The 16,954-nt window shown below is 48.6% G+C and overlaps 6 protein-coding genes across 6 annotated transcripts; 3 read left to right on the top strand and 3 right to left on the bottom strand.

Annotated features, from left to right (window-relative positions):
- Positions 1 to 666: 666 nt before the first annotated feature.
- On the top strand, positions 667 to 1,079 carry STEHIDRAFT_110545 (uncharacterized protein; the record flags this gene model as incomplete). The annotated part of the gene is made up of 2 exons (XM_007303508.1): positions 667 to 933; positions 981 to 1,079. 2 exons carry the CDS (start codon positions 667 to 669, stop codon positions 1,077 to 1,079), a joined length of 366 nt encoding a protein of 121 aa, XP_007303570.1.
- A 92-nt stretch (positions 1,080 to 1,171) lies between these two features.
- On the bottom strand, positions 1,172 to 2,864 carry STEHIDRAFT_110544 (uncharacterized protein; the record flags this gene model as incomplete). The annotated part of the gene is made up of 3 exons (XM_007303507.1): positions 1,172 to 1,639; positions 1,698 to 2,185; positions 2,345 to 2,864. The coding sequence occupies 3 exons, from the start codon at positions 2,862 to 2,864 to the stop codon at positions 1,172 to 1,174; spliced, it is 1,476 nt and encodes a 491-aa protein (XP_007303569.1).
- A 1,085-nt stretch (positions 2,865 to 3,949) lies between these two features.
- STEHIDRAFT_110543 (uncharacterized protein) lies at positions 3,950 to 5,292 on the bottom strand (the record flags this gene model as incomplete). The annotated part of the gene is made up of 4 exons (XM_007303506.1): positions 3,950 to 4,437; positions 4,489 to 4,649; positions 4,706 to 4,977; positions 5,119 to 5,292. 4 exons carry the CDS (start codon positions 5,290 to 5,292, stop codon positions 3,950 to 3,952), a joined length of 1,095 nt encoding a protein of 364 aa, XP_007303568.1.
- Positions 5,293 to 8,700: 3,408 nt separating this feature from the next.
- On the bottom strand, positions 8,701 to 12,132 carry STEHIDRAFT_56488 (uncharacterized protein; the record flags this gene model as incomplete). Its single annotated transcript, XM_007303179.1, has 2 exons — positions 8,701 to 9,089; positions 9,177 to 12,132. Coding segments are annotated over 2 exons (3,345 nt in total), but the record flags the coding sequence as incomplete, so codon positions are not given.
- A 152-nt stretch (positions 12,133 to 12,284) lies between these two features.
- On the top strand, positions 12,285 to 12,467 carry STEHIDRAFT_130724 (uncharacterized protein; the record flags this gene model as incomplete). Its single annotated transcript, XM_007303505.1, has 1 exon — positions 12,285 to 12,467. One exon carries the CDS (start codon positions 12,285 to 12,287, stop codon positions 12,465 to 12,467), a length of 183 nt encoding a protein of 60 aa, XP_007303567.1.
- Positions 12,468 to 13,237: 770 nt separating this feature from the next.
- On the top strand, positions 13,238 to 16,659 carry STEHIDRAFT_110541 (uncharacterized protein; the record flags this gene model as incomplete). The annotated part of the gene is made up of 5 exons (XM_007303504.1): positions 13,238 to 13,261; positions 13,285 to 13,313; positions 13,375 to 13,387; positions 13,456 to 15,786; positions 15,844 to 16,659. 5 exons carry the CDS (start codon positions 13,238 to 13,240, stop codon positions 16,657 to 16,659), a joined length of 3,213 nt encoding a protein of 1,070 aa, XP_007303566.1.
- Positions 16,660 to 16,954: the final 295 nt, after the last annotated feature.

The following is a 16,954-nucleotide window of genomic DNA, read 5'->3' as shown; positions in this document are numbered from 1 at the left end:
CCTCTTCTTGACGCCTTCGAAACGGGATGACGAATGCAGGATAGTGAGTAGGCAAAAGGGTGTATGGCTCGTTAGGCGGCCGACCCGCAATGAGTGACTGATTGGAATGAGCTGATTGCGGGGATGAGTGAATTGGCTCGAGCCCTATGTCGGCTTCGGTTACAGTTTGAATGGTGGAAATACGAGAAAGATTCGAAAGAGTGAACATGATGGTGATGTGGTTATGTCTGAATTCGTCTGAAGTTTCTGCGCCGCCTTAGCCTCCATATTTATTCTTGCACGCTCTAGCAGCTCCTGTCTCTGGAAAACCTTATCGTCGAATTAGGCATGGAATTCCAGCGATCATCTCGCTTTGAAGAAAATAACACTAGGGATGGTTCTGGATACAAAACAATGTCCATGCCGGACAGCGATCCAATTCGTCTCCCTCCTAGCCGGTCCATTCCAACATCAATTTTCCGTACAGCAAAACGCCCTCGCAAACATCAAGAAGATGGTATTCCGGCTTCTTGGAGAGCACGAACCGAGCAGCAGCTATAAACCAGAGCAGATGTTTTTCTTTCGAAGAGCGTTCTCCAAAGTAAGTACGACGCTGAGTGTTACATCATACGTTGCAGTGCCTTTAACAAGCTCTAGGTCGACGGGTATAGCTTCCAGCGCCCTCTTATGTCCACCGCTGACTCGGATGAAACTCGTCTCGCATCCATCTGCAATCGGTGGATCCCATCCCCACCACCTCCCTACGGCCGCAAGCTCGACAATGGCTCTATCAAGCGCACGAGCCCTGCCGTATTCAACCGTGGCGATTTTGTCGATGTCACGGCTGCCATAGAGATTGCGTCCATTGGTAGATCAATCAGAGACCGCAAGACAGACGTCCACTTTACGTTCACCAGAATTGTCCGTCTCCACACTGCCGAGGAGTTGACGACAGTAAGCTACATCCTCCCTTTATATACTTATTCTGACACTTGCCCTAGTTGCTTGGACAGAGTATCCCCGATATCGTAGACGAACCTATAATCCAAGAGCAGAAGTTAGATTTTGAAGGAGAAGAAGCAGACGTCGTCCTTGCGTAATCTCCTGTTTATATGTGTCTCAATTAATACAACCACCACTCATATATAATGTGAACCACGGCAAATACACATATATGTACACAATCACAAAACTATACTAGACGCGAAAGAGAAGGATCGAGAAAACAGAATACATAAGTAAACATAGTAATATATGGCTCGACCTCGAAGCTAACATGGGTACTAACTTCAAAATGCACTTTCAACTCCCGATCAGAAGGCTCGTTGAACGAAGGGATGGTGATAACGCGAAGTATCGAAAGCAGGTGCAACCGAACCTCGTCACTATAGACCCCCTGATTGTAACGGTATCGAAGATTTTCAAGTAACGGCATCTGATCTGGACGATGATAGATATAATGAAGTATCCTTTCCAAAAAGATATCGTCGCCATCGCAGACGAACGTCGAAAGCCAGTCCCAAGGAGGATATGACATGATGCGAATACCGAAGCAGAAGTTCGTGTCGAATAAACCTACGGTCGGCGGCCGTCGTTCAAACACTATCGCCTGGATGCCGTCTAGGTACGACTCAAAGGCACGCCTCCTGTCCTCTCTCGTCTACAAGCACAAAAGGACGAAGTCAGCTAAGAGTTCACATCACCCGGGAGAGACATACCCAGCCGCTAAATCCTATGTCGATGAACTCCCAATGACCCTCCATGGCCAATCTCCGTCCCGAAGGCCCAATGCGAGAACAAGCGATACCGAAAAAATTTGGAACAAAGAAAAGGGTATCGCATGTGAACAATACCGCTTCGCGAAAGGGAGGTACAAGGGCGAGGTCAGGATATGGAACACCAATAACATTCGAATGGCAATAAAGAAGAAAAGACACGAACGTAAGAGGACGAATCGAAGGATCAACCAAGTAATTGTAGGCGGAAGGGGTTTGCTGAGCATCGCCCGCGAGCACGACATGTTGAAGATGTGGAACCAAGATTGAAGACGAAGGATCGGGAGGAGGGAAGGACCAAAACCTCTCAGATAACAAAACACCGGCAGATGCGCGCACCTCCACAGTCTCAAGGCGGGGTGTGGTAAGCAGAATATCATACAATGAAGCCGCTCTGTCGTCGTCTTCAACAACGTTAAGCTCATTCAAGACTAAAGTAAGCAAATTTGAAAAATCAGCAACAAAGAGGAATGACGATCTCAAGCATATGCTGCGAAGGTTCAAAACTCGTAATGCAACAGAAAGAAGACAATCCGGAAGGGCAACGGAAGGATACGAGGAAGATGAAGTTCTCGTGGTAAATTCGTGACCGTCGATGGCTAGCGTGATCTCCAACGCATTGGATGCAAGATCTAAAAGTCCTCCGAGGTCATCCGTCAATCGGTCATCCGTAGGAATAGCCACATCGAGACGGGTGGCGTGAGGCCAAGCTTCGTCAGGAAGAAGACCTAGCGTGTAGTTGAGGTCGCGAGGTTCGTGTGTGGTGGTGACAGTACTCCGTAGACGGCGATTGATGGCGGCAAGGGACAACCAGAGTCCGAAGACGTAGCGATTGATGGCGTCCCGTTCGAAGTCAAGCTCCTGACCCGAGAAGACATCCATCCACAGCTTCGGCTGTACATCGAACGCGATCGCAAAGTATGGCGCCGAGGCTCTGAGATGCCACATGAGGGTCGTGCGCTCGCGCATGGGTATGAAGGAAAGGATATGGAGGAAGACATCGAAAGGGAGGCCTCCGTTAGCCAATTCGCGCATCGCGGAGTCGTTGATACTCGACCGAAGGGCCACGCCCCCGCCATCAAGAACGGATAGATCGTAAATGGATGACATTGGAGATCTGGGACGTTGGTATCAGCGCATAGAGAACGAGTGAGAAAGTGAGCTCGTGGGGCGTACAGATAGAAAGACTCGGCGATGATGAATGCTTGGAAGATTTATTATCGAGCAAGGAGCGAGGTCTCTGGATATATAAGGACGGAACATACCGAATTATGCAAATCGGTTACAGTTCTCAAGACTACCCCAAAGCTGGATGTGTACTTCGTGACTCAGGGTGAATGCAGCAATGTAGAGCGTTATACTCGCAGCCGAGAGCAACCCAGGTGTATCTCCCAATCGGTAAATCCATGTGGATGCCTTCCGGATCATACAATATGTATCACGGAACCCTCAATGAGCAAAGCTGTATCGGGATAACAAAGTTGGGGAACGAATGGAGATGGTAAGTTAATCGCTCTCAGTTCGCGTACCAGGTTTGGTTAGTATCTAACAGGATGTTTTTGTGACCAAGTGTTCAGCTTGGTCTGTCATCCGTAAGCCAAGTCCAGACATCACATACATAGCAGTCGACTACAACACGAAGAGAACATGGCATCTCGAGCAGGCATAGAACGAAAACAGATTGAAGCGAGGACAGCCTAAGTCACTCGTAGATAATAAGAGTGCGCGATACAACGTCAGGGCCCAAGATAACGCAAGTCATTCTTCGCGCACTAGAATCAGAAGGCAACTGCAAGATAATTTCGAAATGTCGACAAAGTTTGTGGATCGCCGATCCGTACAAAGGAGACCAGGAGCGTGTACACACAATCTGGGCGGTCCGTATTTTAAGCGTGGCAAGAACCCGCGGGGCCGGGCGGATCCGGGTAAGAACATATTGAAGATAAGATAAGATGACTAATCTGGTGAGTCGACCCGAAAGGTAGCTTCAAAACACACATAACAAGACCGTTGTCCAGCGACTATGAGTAAATATGGTCAGAAAAATATGCATATGTGATGTATATTGTTATAAATGCTCCAGGCATTGAATCATATTATAAGTACTGTACACTAATTAGAGCTCGAAGACCCAATGACCGTATTGTAGTAAAAGCAGGAGTCCAAGAATAGCCCACAATCTGATCGTCATCCATCTACTCGTCTTCCGCTTCCTCATCCACAAGCCATCCCCAATCCTTCCTCGATCTACGCTCATCCTTCAAAAACCATGCCCCCGGAAATGCATCAGCACTGACATGTAGTGGAAGAAGTCCATAATCAAAGGTAAGCTGAACATCCTCTCGAACACTCAACTGTGAATGATCCTCTAAAAGCCATTGATGAAGATCTGATGAGCTCCTAGGCATAGTGTTACCACAAGTAGCAAAGTGCCAGACATATCGGTTAGGAATAACAACGTATCCACGTCCAACAATCTTCGAGCGCTCCTTCACATTGTTCGACCAAACCCTCCCCCTCGGCGAATCATAGATGTACGCGTGGTGGATCGCAGAGAAATGATCATGGTAGACTTCCCACCCAATGGCCAGACACATGATCCTATCCTCCTGAACAAACCATGAATCCCACCCCGTACAGATCGACGCATACTCCTTCGTAACTTCATTCTTCACCACACTTGCTACGTGGAAGACAAAGGTAGCGGCATGCTCGCTGTGGAGATCCCACTCACGATCTTGACTGGAGTAGTATTGAGAGGGGCGGGCCATTGCTGTGAATGAAAGGCAACGAGGACGGCGGAGGGATACAGGCAGAACGGGAGTACCGGAATGGATGGTGGTGGGGATGATGAAGGTGCATGGAGGTGTCTGCGGAGGGACAACGATGTCAACCCTGTGTGAGGAAGATAAGACCGTAAGTTTTATTAATCCAACAGCTGTAATACGCACCTTGTTGAGACCACTTCAGACAACACAACAACAACACCACGCTCATTATCACGACGACCCTTCACGAAGCGTTTGATTGCAGCTCCTGCTCGAGACAAAAGATGACAAAGAGAGAACATTGATTGGAAGTGGAAGGAGTGTGGTGGTGGTGGTAAGAGAAGAAGGACGTGTTCTGGTACGAGACAGGGTGTCCCCTCTTTTCCTGACTCGAGAAGCTCCAGAATTTTTGCCTTTACGGTTAAAGGGATCTTCCCTAAAGACGGAAAATTCCACTATCAAGAAGCTTATCTTGAACTGCGCTTCTTGGCAAAAACACGCATTTTGGAGTCATTCATCGGAGCAGTCCGGCCCGTAATACGTAACAATTCTGAAGACTCTCGAGCCAGAAAAAGAGGGGACACCCTGTTTCGTACCAGAACACATCCTTCCTCTTCTACTACCACCATGAACAGTCCTTCAATTGTGGCTTCCACTCTCAACTCTCCACTCCTACGCATTTGTGCCCATACTTTACCCCCACCCACCAAAGATTGGTTGCATTTGTGTGACACTTGTTGGCTAGAAGATGCCACATACCGCTCAAACATAAGAGAACTCAGGGCAATGCTAATGGGACACACGCCCGCAACAATTATGGAAGGGTAGGCTCATAAATCTCATAACCTATTAAGGATGAAAATTGATCGGCCATTATGAACAAGATTTATGATAGCGGTGCAGATGGAACAACCATTGCCTCCAATCCCCGAAGAAGAAGGGATCCAGTAAGTCAATTGATGAGATATCTAGAGCCGAAACTCTGACACATGTTCCAGAGATCCAGCCCATAATGGTGCTCCACAGGAACTGCTTGTTAACTGTGATGATCACCGTACCGTGCGCGCTTATGGGCCGACTTCATTCACTGGACAAAGCTGTGCCTGTATAGAATCTCAGCTCAGCGTGTGGAAGATGAAGATCACTGCCAACCCATACCCCACAGTTATGCTCACGGCCATTGGACATTTCCTCGACTCTCATTCAACCATCCCCGGAGTTCGTGTGGGAAGTGATGTGCGTGCTTACCAACACACGTCACCCATAGTTCACCACATTGCTGTTCTCAGCTTTGTTGGCTCGGCACAAGATTTTTTTTATGCATTGGTATTTATCTATGGGGATGAATATGGGGAAGGGTCCGCTGTTTCTGAGAAAGTCGGCATACTACGGATGCATGAGGCACTTGTCGGACCTTCAGTTCTTGACACCAATTACAAGGATGATTTTTATTTGGTGACGAAGAAACATGATTGGGCATTTTTTCATGAGAGGAACAATATTGATGTATTTCTTGCACTTCCAAGCTCACATCCTCATCCAGCCTTCGAGTTTGACTCGTATGACGTACCACACGATACTCGACTCGATAATCGCTTGCGCATCGAGGACTCCAAGCTGCTCTCACGTCCTATTGTAGCATGAAGTATACACCTGTACGTCATATCAGCATTTCATCTTGATCTTCACACACATTAACCCATCTGATAATGACAGTGTTCTACCAATCGATCTTCCTACATATTCTCTTTAATTCTCAATATTAGGTTCTATACTATATTCTATTTGTTTGTCTGGATGAGTAGCAGTAGTGTGTCACACATAGCTTTGAACCAGTGGCTTATAGTAAACAAGATAGAAATTGGATACAGCATGAAAACCAGAAATCTGCAGTACACCGTCGAGTTCAACGCCACACGGCCCGGCGTGGGCGTGCGGTATCTAGCGCCACACAGGCCAAGCTGCTGGAACCAGAAAGAACGATAATACAAGCGGAGTTACAAAAAGTGTTTCAATGTTTCTACAGACAAGCGTTCGAGCCTGTCCAGTTCATCTCGAAGATCATGCTGTAAAGGCTTCGAGACTTTGATTGGCGGAAACCATCGCAGAATCCCGAGACCTTCCAACGTACGCACACGAGAGAGCATCACGTATGCACTCTGTGCGTTGCGGCACCCAGCAAGATCGACGATCACGGTGTCCAGAGAACGTCCCTGCGCCTTATAGTCTGTATACGCATAAGCAGGTAGGAGCGGAAGCTGATACCGACTGAAAGAATACTTCTTTGAATTAGGTGCGACATAGTCAACCGACGTACGGACAGGAAACACGGGAACAACATTGGGCGGTAAATCTGGAAGCCTCAACCCGCTATCAGGTATGTGTACATACGCACAAGTCGCGACTTTAGTCCCATCGTCTTGGACTTCCCACTTGACGTGTTGAACCACGCCTTCGGAGCCATTGACAGTTTTGTGTCCTATGTCAATATTATCTGTCACCATGACTTTCATTCCCTCAAACAGAGGAAGCTGTCCCAGTGCATCATGCGTCAGACTAGACCGCAGTGTCAGTAACCTTTGACGTTGTACACCAAGGACTGGTTTTCCATTTCGTTTATCCACGGCTACAAAGTATTGCAAATCTTTCCCATATGCAGAGGCCTTCGCAGTAGCCACTTCAACATTGATGGCATCTCGCAGCGTTTTCTCGGCCACAATGATAGGGCAGTCTTGAAACCTCGAAAGATCCTTACCTGTTTTATTCGCTTCGTTTTGCAAGACGTTGAGCTGTCGGTTCAGCAAAACCTCATAATCTGACAATGAATCTCTCGAGGTACGTCTGTCCCGTCCTTTCCCGCGTCGTATACGAGACAGTATCGATGCATACCGAGAATCGGCTGCATGGCGCCAATTTTTTTTCAGGCAAATCACCCGATTCAACTGACGCCAAAGATAAGCACCGTACATTGACTCCTGTCCCGACATGGATTGTCCCTGATTTTGCTGTATACGACGAACGAGGTCCTCTGAGAATAAAGAAGACTGTGATACAGGCTTAAGCTGGCCAAAATCACCCATGAATATCATGTTTACACCGCCAAATGGTTTGTCCGAATCTTTTCCTTTCCATCCTCGTGCAGCTCGAAGCCTTTCTGACATATGCGCCAAAAAAATTGCTCCTATCATAGATACCTCATCAACGATAAGATAATCCACATCCTTCCATATCTCAGTCAATGCCTGAATGTTAAGTTTCTGATGCTCCGCCTTCGGTAAGAATGTAAGTGCATGTACCGTATACCCACTTATTAGTACTGAGGCTATACCTGTAGGCGCACTTAGTAGAAGGCGCGACCGTACTTGGCAGCGCGTGAAGAGATCCACAATTGCTTTTACAACATGACTTTTCCCCGTACCTCCTTCACCTCCGACGTACATGATCAATTGCTCCGCTGAACCTCGCAATAGATGCTCACCCACGATACGTACTGCAGTCTCTTGCTCTACATTTTCACTAATATTCAAGTCCTTTAATACCGAGGTAATGACAGCGTCAGACGCCCTTCGATATGTGCTCTCCACTGTTTCGCCTTGCTGAGCTGGTAATGGCGGTGGGCGAGCACGTTCACCCAGTAAACGATCAACATAGGTGCGTGGATCAAAGTCACCGTATGACCCTCGTTCTTCCTCTGTCAGAGCCTCGCTTTGCGTCGGAACGTTGGGTCGCTTGTTCTTTCCAAACGCCCTCATCAAAACCGCTTGTTCTTTGACACGCTCTGCTGGATATGTAGATCCGCCTAGCAAGATGTTCTCGCCATCACCTTCTATCGAGGTGGACAAAACACCCGAATTCTCGAGACTTCTCAAAGTTTCTCTGACACGCGTATCAGCTGCAAGCAAACGCTCGCTCGCTCTTGCCAAAGGATCATCGTCGATGTTTCCCTTCAATAATGCCACATTGAACCGTTCATCATTCATTACCGCCAGCTCGAACACGTCAGCATTATCGCCAAGTTGGTATGGTGCATCTGAGCTGTGAATCAAAGGAGCTACTTTGTGCGCGCGCCTGGCAGAATCGTACGCTTGTCTGGCGTCCTTGCATTCCTGTTCTATATTCATATTTTTAATGATATTCGCTAGATGTGGTGGAAAGGCATGGCTTTCGAATGCTGCTTCCCAACTCTGACCCGCAGACCGGATATCAGATGGACATCGCCACGGTTTGAAGAGTATCAACATCAGACGATGCCAGTTCTCTCTTTGAGTCTCACTAGAGTCTCTTCGAGGTAACTGAGGCCCCACAAGAACAGGAACTATCCGTGAGTCCAATCTCAGTCGATTTACATGTGTCTTATACAGCCGATGGGAGTCATTCAAAAGACGTCCCCTGGCTGCTCGTGGATTGAAAACTTTGTCTGTTTGAGTACGGGCCTCCATAAACGTTGTCGCTACGAAATCCCATAGAGCCATGGAGTCAAAAACGGGCTTTGCACTTCGCAGTCTATAGTCTTCGACTAGGCTTTGACGAACTATACTTCCGGAGACATATGCAGCAGAAACTTCCTCTTCCGCTGGACCTCTCGGGAATGGCGCGCTCTGTAGATGCATTGACACATCCATTTCGTCGAGATCGTCTGGAAGGTCGAACTCACGCATTTCAGGTTCATTGTCTTCTCCCTCTGATACTGGTAAAGCACCTCCATCGAGAGGAACCACACCCTCCGCATCTGGCTGTCCCTGGCTTTTAAAATACCGGTCAAATTCACCCCAATATAACGTGCGGAATTTATGACTGGTGTAACTGTCGCCGCCCCCAACTAGATAGCTCATAACTTGTTGATGGGATATCTCTTGCCTTCCCATCATCGCATTGACGACTTTCACCATCAAACTGCGTTTCATTGACTGCACATCAAGATCGTCCATCCCGTCATACTTCGCTTCATTCTGGCGCAGTGCCCAGCAGAGCGATTGCAGTCCGAGATGTAACGGTAAGGAACCTTTGGTCACATAGTCAGTCACATAATACACTAATGCCTTTGCAGCCTGCCCAGACCCTATATATTTAATGTCCATATTGCATTTCATCAAGAAAAGAACAACGTCATTGTAGTTGTTGATCCAAGGATGTAACCTTCGCAACAATATCGACGCCGTCTCAGGATCTAGTTCAGTGAACGATCTTGTACTACCGTCGACTCTCATACGGCAATGTGCATCATCGTGTGGTTCCCCATCACTAAGATACTTCCAACAGGTAGCTGTATGGTCGTGCCAGTTGCACGCAACCGCAAGATCACTTACAAAATGTTTAAAACTTTCTTTGAAACGTTCACGATCGTCGTCGGTCAGAGTATCTTCCAGGAAAGGAGCATCTGCGGTACGAGTGTCGTACTCCAAAACCGGCTTCTGCCACACTCTATTAGCATCTCCACCAACTATCGGCTCCATATCTGGAAGCTCACATTTAATGATAGACTCCAGCCAGCCGAACATAGCAGTTTTGAATGTATCATCTTCAGCCATACGATCCCGAAGAGCTTGCGGATTAGGATTTCCTTTCAGCCAAATAAGCATATGACAATGAAGCGTTCCACGGCCTTGTGCTTCGACAGTGCCAAAATAGGCATCGCAAGTGCCGAAGATACCTGGAGTATCTCTTCCATAGCGCAGAATGTAATCATTGAATGCTCGGATCATGATATCAAAAAATATCGCGGCCGCCGCTGGATGTGCAGCAACGTTCTTGGCACGATGAAACTTATCCGTCTCAACGAATGAAGCTTCACTGTGTCCGGAAAGGATATGCATAAGTTTATGGTGGATGTCTGCCGGATTCAGCGTAATGAACAAAGCAGGACATCCATTAGTCTTCAACAAGCCTCTGATTTGGTTACGCAACGCAATACGACGTCCATTAGACCCTCTAAGATCCTTCGCAACCAGCCGAAGCTTCGCAAGGATCGCTGCAACACGACGTTCTCCTCTAGACGTAGGCGCAAGTGTCTCATCTCGCATCCACCGTTCATTCATATCTTCAATTACATCTTTATATTCATTGATCTCATCCGCCAAATATGCAAGATTGGAAGCCTGCGTACGAAACTGCAAGCTGCGCGCAGCCTCCAACTTTTGAACGGCATTCCAACAAACATACGCAAAATTGGGATCCCGTTCAAAAGGACTGTCGTAACGCATTAACAAGTTTCGAATTTGGTTCTTCATAGGCAGGATTGACTCTCCTTGACGCATTGGATGATTAAAACCCCCGATTCCCCAAGGATCAAGGTGAGGAAAAACAAACGTCAACATACGAGGATCCCTATCGGGAAATAGTTTCGTTCCCGGACGCACAGTTACAAATGGTTTGTGATCTAGGATCCATTGCAGTGCACGAATCTTTGCGGACTGATGCCCGTCGCCTTTTGTGGCCGTATTCGAATACCCTGTAATCTCCGTATACACCTCATCATCGGGAATGAGGAAAGTACGTCTCTCGTCGGCATCGTATCCAGCATTGACGGCCTCTCCTGCAGATTCAAGATTGGCAAAATACTGTATTTCGAGCGTGGTCGGAATCCCGACATCCGCTCCGGCTGGAAACCCAGGTCCAGAGCATATGGCATCTAGGTTTTGGTGACTGAAGGCCACACTCGCCTCTCGATAATGAGGATTATTCTCGATCAGGAAGCGTAGCATAGTCTCCACTCGATTCTTGGAGACCAAAAGCGGCTCCATGGACCTGATCGTATCCATATTAGGCCTGCCACCTTTCCCTATGAATAGCACGCACATCGAGAATCCCACGTCTTCTTTCGACGGGGGCAGAAGACGATGAAGAGTGCCTACGTCCTGCGGTATAATGGCGACGTTGTTTTGACAAAACCTTTGTGGAGCACCCGGAAATCCACCCTTAGCCTCAGATATTACATGAGAAATATTGGTTGCTGAACAAGCAGCAACTAGTAACTTTTCATGCATGGTAGAATGCCGAAAAGCATCATGAACAGCAGATGGAAGCCGCCCATAACCATAGTACTGGTAGTTTGAGATAGCATCGGGTGGCTGTTTGCCTTTCTCCATGCTGCTCAAACATTGTGAACATACCGAGAGCTCCGAAACTGCCGTCGTATCATGCATTCCATGTGGAGACAAAAAAGCACGATCATATGCTTCGAAGTCATAGTCTTGAGGCCATATATGACATGGGATGTTGTCGTTCCTCAACAACTGCAAATCGAGCTCGCCAGCATGGATAACCGATAACTCAAACGGAAACTTTTTCTGTTCGCATACAGCGCACGCGTCATAAACGTAATTTCGGTGATCCATATTCTCCTGGAATTCTCGGATTATATTCAACTTCGAATCCTCATCGCATATTTCAGGAAAGTTTTCATACGGAAGGTGGTTATCGCCCACAGGAAGCTCTAAACTTTCCGCCGCTTGGTTGATAGAAAATACCGATGTGTGATATGCACCAACGTCGGACGGCTGGGTCAATCCAGTAGATGACCTGGGGTCATCATGGGCGCACTCGGGCTGTGGTCTGAATATCCGCTCATGTTGCAGAATACGACTATATGGTATCACCCGCTCGTTTAGCATGGTATCAAACAAGACATAATGCCCTTTACAGAGCGAATCACATCGATGCGAAGCGAGTTCACGATAAGCATTATCCCTGGTTATCTTGCTACCCATTCGGACATGATGACCAGCACCAATCTTCTGCAATTCAGCTCGCGTAAAGAAACAACATGTCGAAACGAGTAACGAAACATCTGGAACATGGACGACAACGTAACGACCAGGACGAACCGAACACACTGAACGAACTTCTTGGAGAGTACCCAATGCCACGAAGGCATAGAAACTGGTCAAGCGTGACGGTGACATCACCTTTGCGAGGGGAAGCGCTTGAAACGCTTCCTCGTCACTGACAAGTTCAAGGACATCATCGTCTCGCGAATGAGGAAATGGGCTTTCTCGCCCCCCTCGGAGTCGAAAAGCGGGTTCTGAAAGCAACTTAGACAAAGAGCATATACACGAATACGATAAAACAAATATAAAACATACCTTCCGCGGGGATGTCAGGCTCGGAATCGACGTCCATGTCAAGATCATCTGGTACAGGGGTATGGGATGTTGAAGAAGGATAGGTTATCGGCGGGTCACAGTCCCGGATAACACCTAGTATGAGAACGTGCATAAGTACCTCTCCACGCGCACAAAAAGAAAACAACGAACCACACATGGAGCAAATCGGTCGACCAACAGGAACCTGTTGTAGTTTGCATTCCGCTTCCGACAGAAGAAGGCAATGAAACGTAGAAGGCAACGAGGGCAAACTAACTATACGTCCCTGAGCGTTAGAAATGGACTACTGCGATATTTGAGTATGGACTTACGGTTAGGACAGTCGCATTGAGGAGTATCCTCGATCACGACAGACCTCCGGCAAGGGCGAACGCGGCGTTCAAAAGCAGAGGGATGGAGAGTACGTTTAAGTGGCATTGTTGGTCTCAAAAAAGGGAGATTGAACGAAGTATATATTGAGCGGACTCTGAAACGAAGCGGCGGAATCTGCGGTCCGCAGTCAAGAGGCGAGACCATCTCGTGCCCTCTTCCGGAAGGTTCTGGAACCATTAATCAGTTAAAATCGATTAAAAACTGGACAAGCTGCTGCGGACATTGGCCGCCGAGAAAGGAAATGTTTCAGTATTTCCAGCGCAAGGTAAGAACCTGGTTCCCTTATAGGGACCAGGAACTGCGCCTGAAGCGTCGAGGTATGTAGGCCGTAATCCTTCAATCCCATTATATGCGGCACACTTACATACATCATATTAGCGTTGGTGAAACGGTGAGTTCGTTCATTTTACATCTCCCACAGTGGATTGCTATATTGAACTCGTCTTCCGAATCTGTAAGGACACGGCCAGTCAGGCGTCGTCTGATACAGATATTGCCTCGGATGATAATCCGGAAACTCTCTCTACTCTTGGAATCACGTTGTTCGACCGTTTCACTCGGGAGGGTGATGTACACGATCTCGATAGGGCGATAGTGGCTCAGCGTAAAGCGGTCCTGCTCACGTCGACAGACCACCCAAAGCTGTGGAGACGTCTCACAAATTTAGGATTTTGTTTATCCCGGCGCTTCAGGCGTTTGGGTGTCCATAGCGATGTCGACGAGGCCATTGATATCCAAGATCGTGCGGTATCTCTCCTCGATGACACGCATTCTGCCAAATCTCTCGCTCTAAGCAACCTCGGCGTCACTTGTTCTGCTCGTTATCAACACTTTGGCGATGTCACGGACCTCGACAAGGCCATTTCGTCTCATGAACAGGCCGCCGCATTGGCATCCGGCAACGAAGACAAGGCCATAGCGCTTCATAACCTCGCCATTGCCTTATACTATCTTTCAGGTACATCGCGAAAGGTTACAGACGTCGAGATGGCCATATCACGCGCAGAGGAGGCCAATGCGTTAACCCCCTCGGAGAGCATCCATCGTCCAAAAATCATCACCACCTTGGCTAATGCGTTGACAAGCCGGTTCGAGTTGACCCGGGCGGAACCCGAAGACCTTGACCATGCTATAACCCTGTTCAGACAAGCCCTTGATCTCACACATCCTGACGACGTCAGTAGACCTCATAGACTTCAAAGTCTTGGGGTCTCTCTCCGGACGCGGTTCGAGTGGACCGGAAATCTTCCTGACATTGACGAGGCTGTTTCCCTGCAGGAGCAAAGTGTTGCATTAACACCGGAGAGCGACACCTGGAAGCCCGAGCGTCTCGGCAATCTTGGAAACTCTCTTCGACGTCGTTTCGATCGCCTCGGTAATCTCCCGGACGCCGACAAAGCAATCAAACATCACGAGCAAGCCGTGTTGTTGACTCGCGACGAACATAAGAACAAGCCGATGTATCTTTCGAACCTCGCCATGGCGCTGGTCAATCGGTTCGAACGAACAGACAGCAGTAACGACCTAGTCAAGGCAATATCGTGCCAGAAGAAAGCCATTGCTCTCATGCGCGATCCTTCATTCTATATCGAACTCGGCAATTCACTTGCACGTCTTTACCAGAGGTACAAAGACGGTCAAGATTCCAGTATTGATGAGGCTGTGGCATTGAGCGAGCGAACTGTCGCGCTCACTAGCGACGATGACGCCAGAAAACCCGCACACCTAAACAACCTCGCTACCGTGCTCATGGCCAAATTTGAGTCCACGAGAGACGTTCTCGACATAACACAGGCCATCTCCCACTTGGAGCATGCGATCGGTCTTCTTCCGGATGGATATGCCCAGAAATCAAAATACTTCTGGAATTTGGGCATGTCGTATATATCGCGCTTCCAGGTCACCGGAGACAGGGCGGACATTCAAGCGTCGACGAATGCGTATCGTACGGCAGCTGACGCTCCTACCAACGAGCCATCTCTTCGATTCCAAGCCGCTCTGCAGTGGGCGAAGGTTGCCTCGGAGCGCGACCCCTCACAGCTTCTCGAGGCTCATGGAACCGTCATCTCTCTCGTATCACGGCTCATATGGTTGGGCACCCCAGTGTCACGCCGATACAGCGACATCGAATCCATGAGTGATGCTGTAAATAACGCAGCAGCCGCGGCCATAGCTCTAGGGAAGTACGAACTGGCCGTCGAGTGGTTGGAGCAGGGCCGTTCACTCGTTTGGGGCCAGCTGCTTCAACTGCGCACACCCATACAGGATCTTCATGCTGTTGATGCTGCACTCGCGGACGAACTCATGCACGTCTCTCAAGCCCTCGAGCACGCTGAGACATCACAGATCCCAGACATTGGTGATCTGGAGAACGCTTCTCTTGCACGCCGTCGCCTCGCTGAGCGATGGGACAAGCTGGTAGAGGACGCACGCCGTATCGCAGGGTTTGAAGGATTCTTAAAGCCCAAGAAGATGCATGAGTTGGTGGGAGCAGCACGATTTGGGCCTGTTGTCATCATCAATATCCACGAGTCGCGGTGTGACGCGCTTATTGTTCAGAATAGGAGTGAACAGCGTGTTGTAAACGTCGAGCTCTCCACAATATCTGTGCCAAGCATAGATGCTATGAAGCACTGGCTGCGCCGCGCATTAAAGACTGCAGGTGTGCGCGCCGAACGTGGTTCAAAGTCTCACCACGTCGCCCAGACAAGCGACTTCGAGAAGGTGTTGCGCATTCTCTGGGGACATGTTGTTACTCCAGTGCTGGACAGCCTTGGCTATCTCAATCAGGTATGTCCTCAATTTTACAATGATTTTCGCCCTGCTCAACGATTACAACGGTGATAGGGACAAGCCACTGATCTTCCACACCTCACATGGTGCGCAACAGGCGCGATGGCAACTCTACCACTTCACGCCGCAGGAGTCTATAGTGCATCGGCAGAAATACCATCCAAAGTGTTCGACTGTGTCGTATCGTCCTATACACCCAGTCTATCTGCACTTCTCGCCTCTCGACGCGATACTTTACCAGAACCAGCCTTAGACGGTCCCGGAATTCTTGCCATCAGCCAACCATCTACACCCGGGCAAAGTCCCCTTCCAGGTACAACGAACGAAGTCAAGGCCATTCAAAAGCACATCGGGAACATGAGGTGGACATGGTTGAACAAGGAGGAAGCAACGGTAGGATATGTTCTGGAAGGCATGAAACAGAATGGTTGGATCCATTTGGCATGTCATGCTATCCAGCGTTCCGACGATCCGAGGAGAAGCGCGTTCCTCCTTGATGATGGCCCCCTCGAGCTTTCGACAATCATCCAGCAGTCTCTTTCCTGCGCGGAATTTGCCTTCTTATCCGCCTGCCAGACTGCCACGGGAGATGAGACATTACCGGACGAAGCCATTCATCTGGCCGCAGGCATGCTGATGGCAGGACACCGAACTGTTCTGGCGACGATGTGGTCTATCAGAGACAGCGATGGACCCATCGTCGCGGATGGAGTATATTCCGAGCTTATAGAAGCTGGTAAGAGCGATAAACACTACACAGCGGTTGACGTGGCAGCTCGTGCGCTTCATAACGCAGTCGCACACCTACGTCGTCAAGCGGGTGAAAAAGCTTTCGAGAGATGGATCCCCTTCATACATGTTGGACAGTGATCAAACACGACGACCGAGCATATGTATGAGTACGGGATGCAATGCTCGACATGTGTCAGTATCTAACTTTATGCGTTGATATCCTTGTCTATCTCGAACATCATTGTCTTTTGATCCTCAGAGATGTTGAGTAATAGATTTGAACGGACAACCTCTTACCTTCAAGATCAGCCCATGGCTTTCTGTCACAGGGCTAACGTTAGTCACAGTACAAATGTTTATTGACAATGGCTCCAAGGAAAAGAGCCTGCATGGTGAGAAGAGGAAACAAGAACAGTACACAGGATGCACATTT

The sequence above is a fragment of the Stereum hirsutum genome (genome assembly GCF_000264905.1).
Source record: "Stereum hirsutum FP-91666 SS1 unplaced genomic scaffold STEHIscaffold_6, whole genome shotgun sequence".
Taxonomy (NCBI): Eukaryota; Fungi; Basidiomycota; class Agaricomycetes; order Russulales; family Stereaceae; genus Stereum; species Stereum hirsutum.
This window is presented reverse-complemented; position numbering and strand designations above follow the sequence as displayed.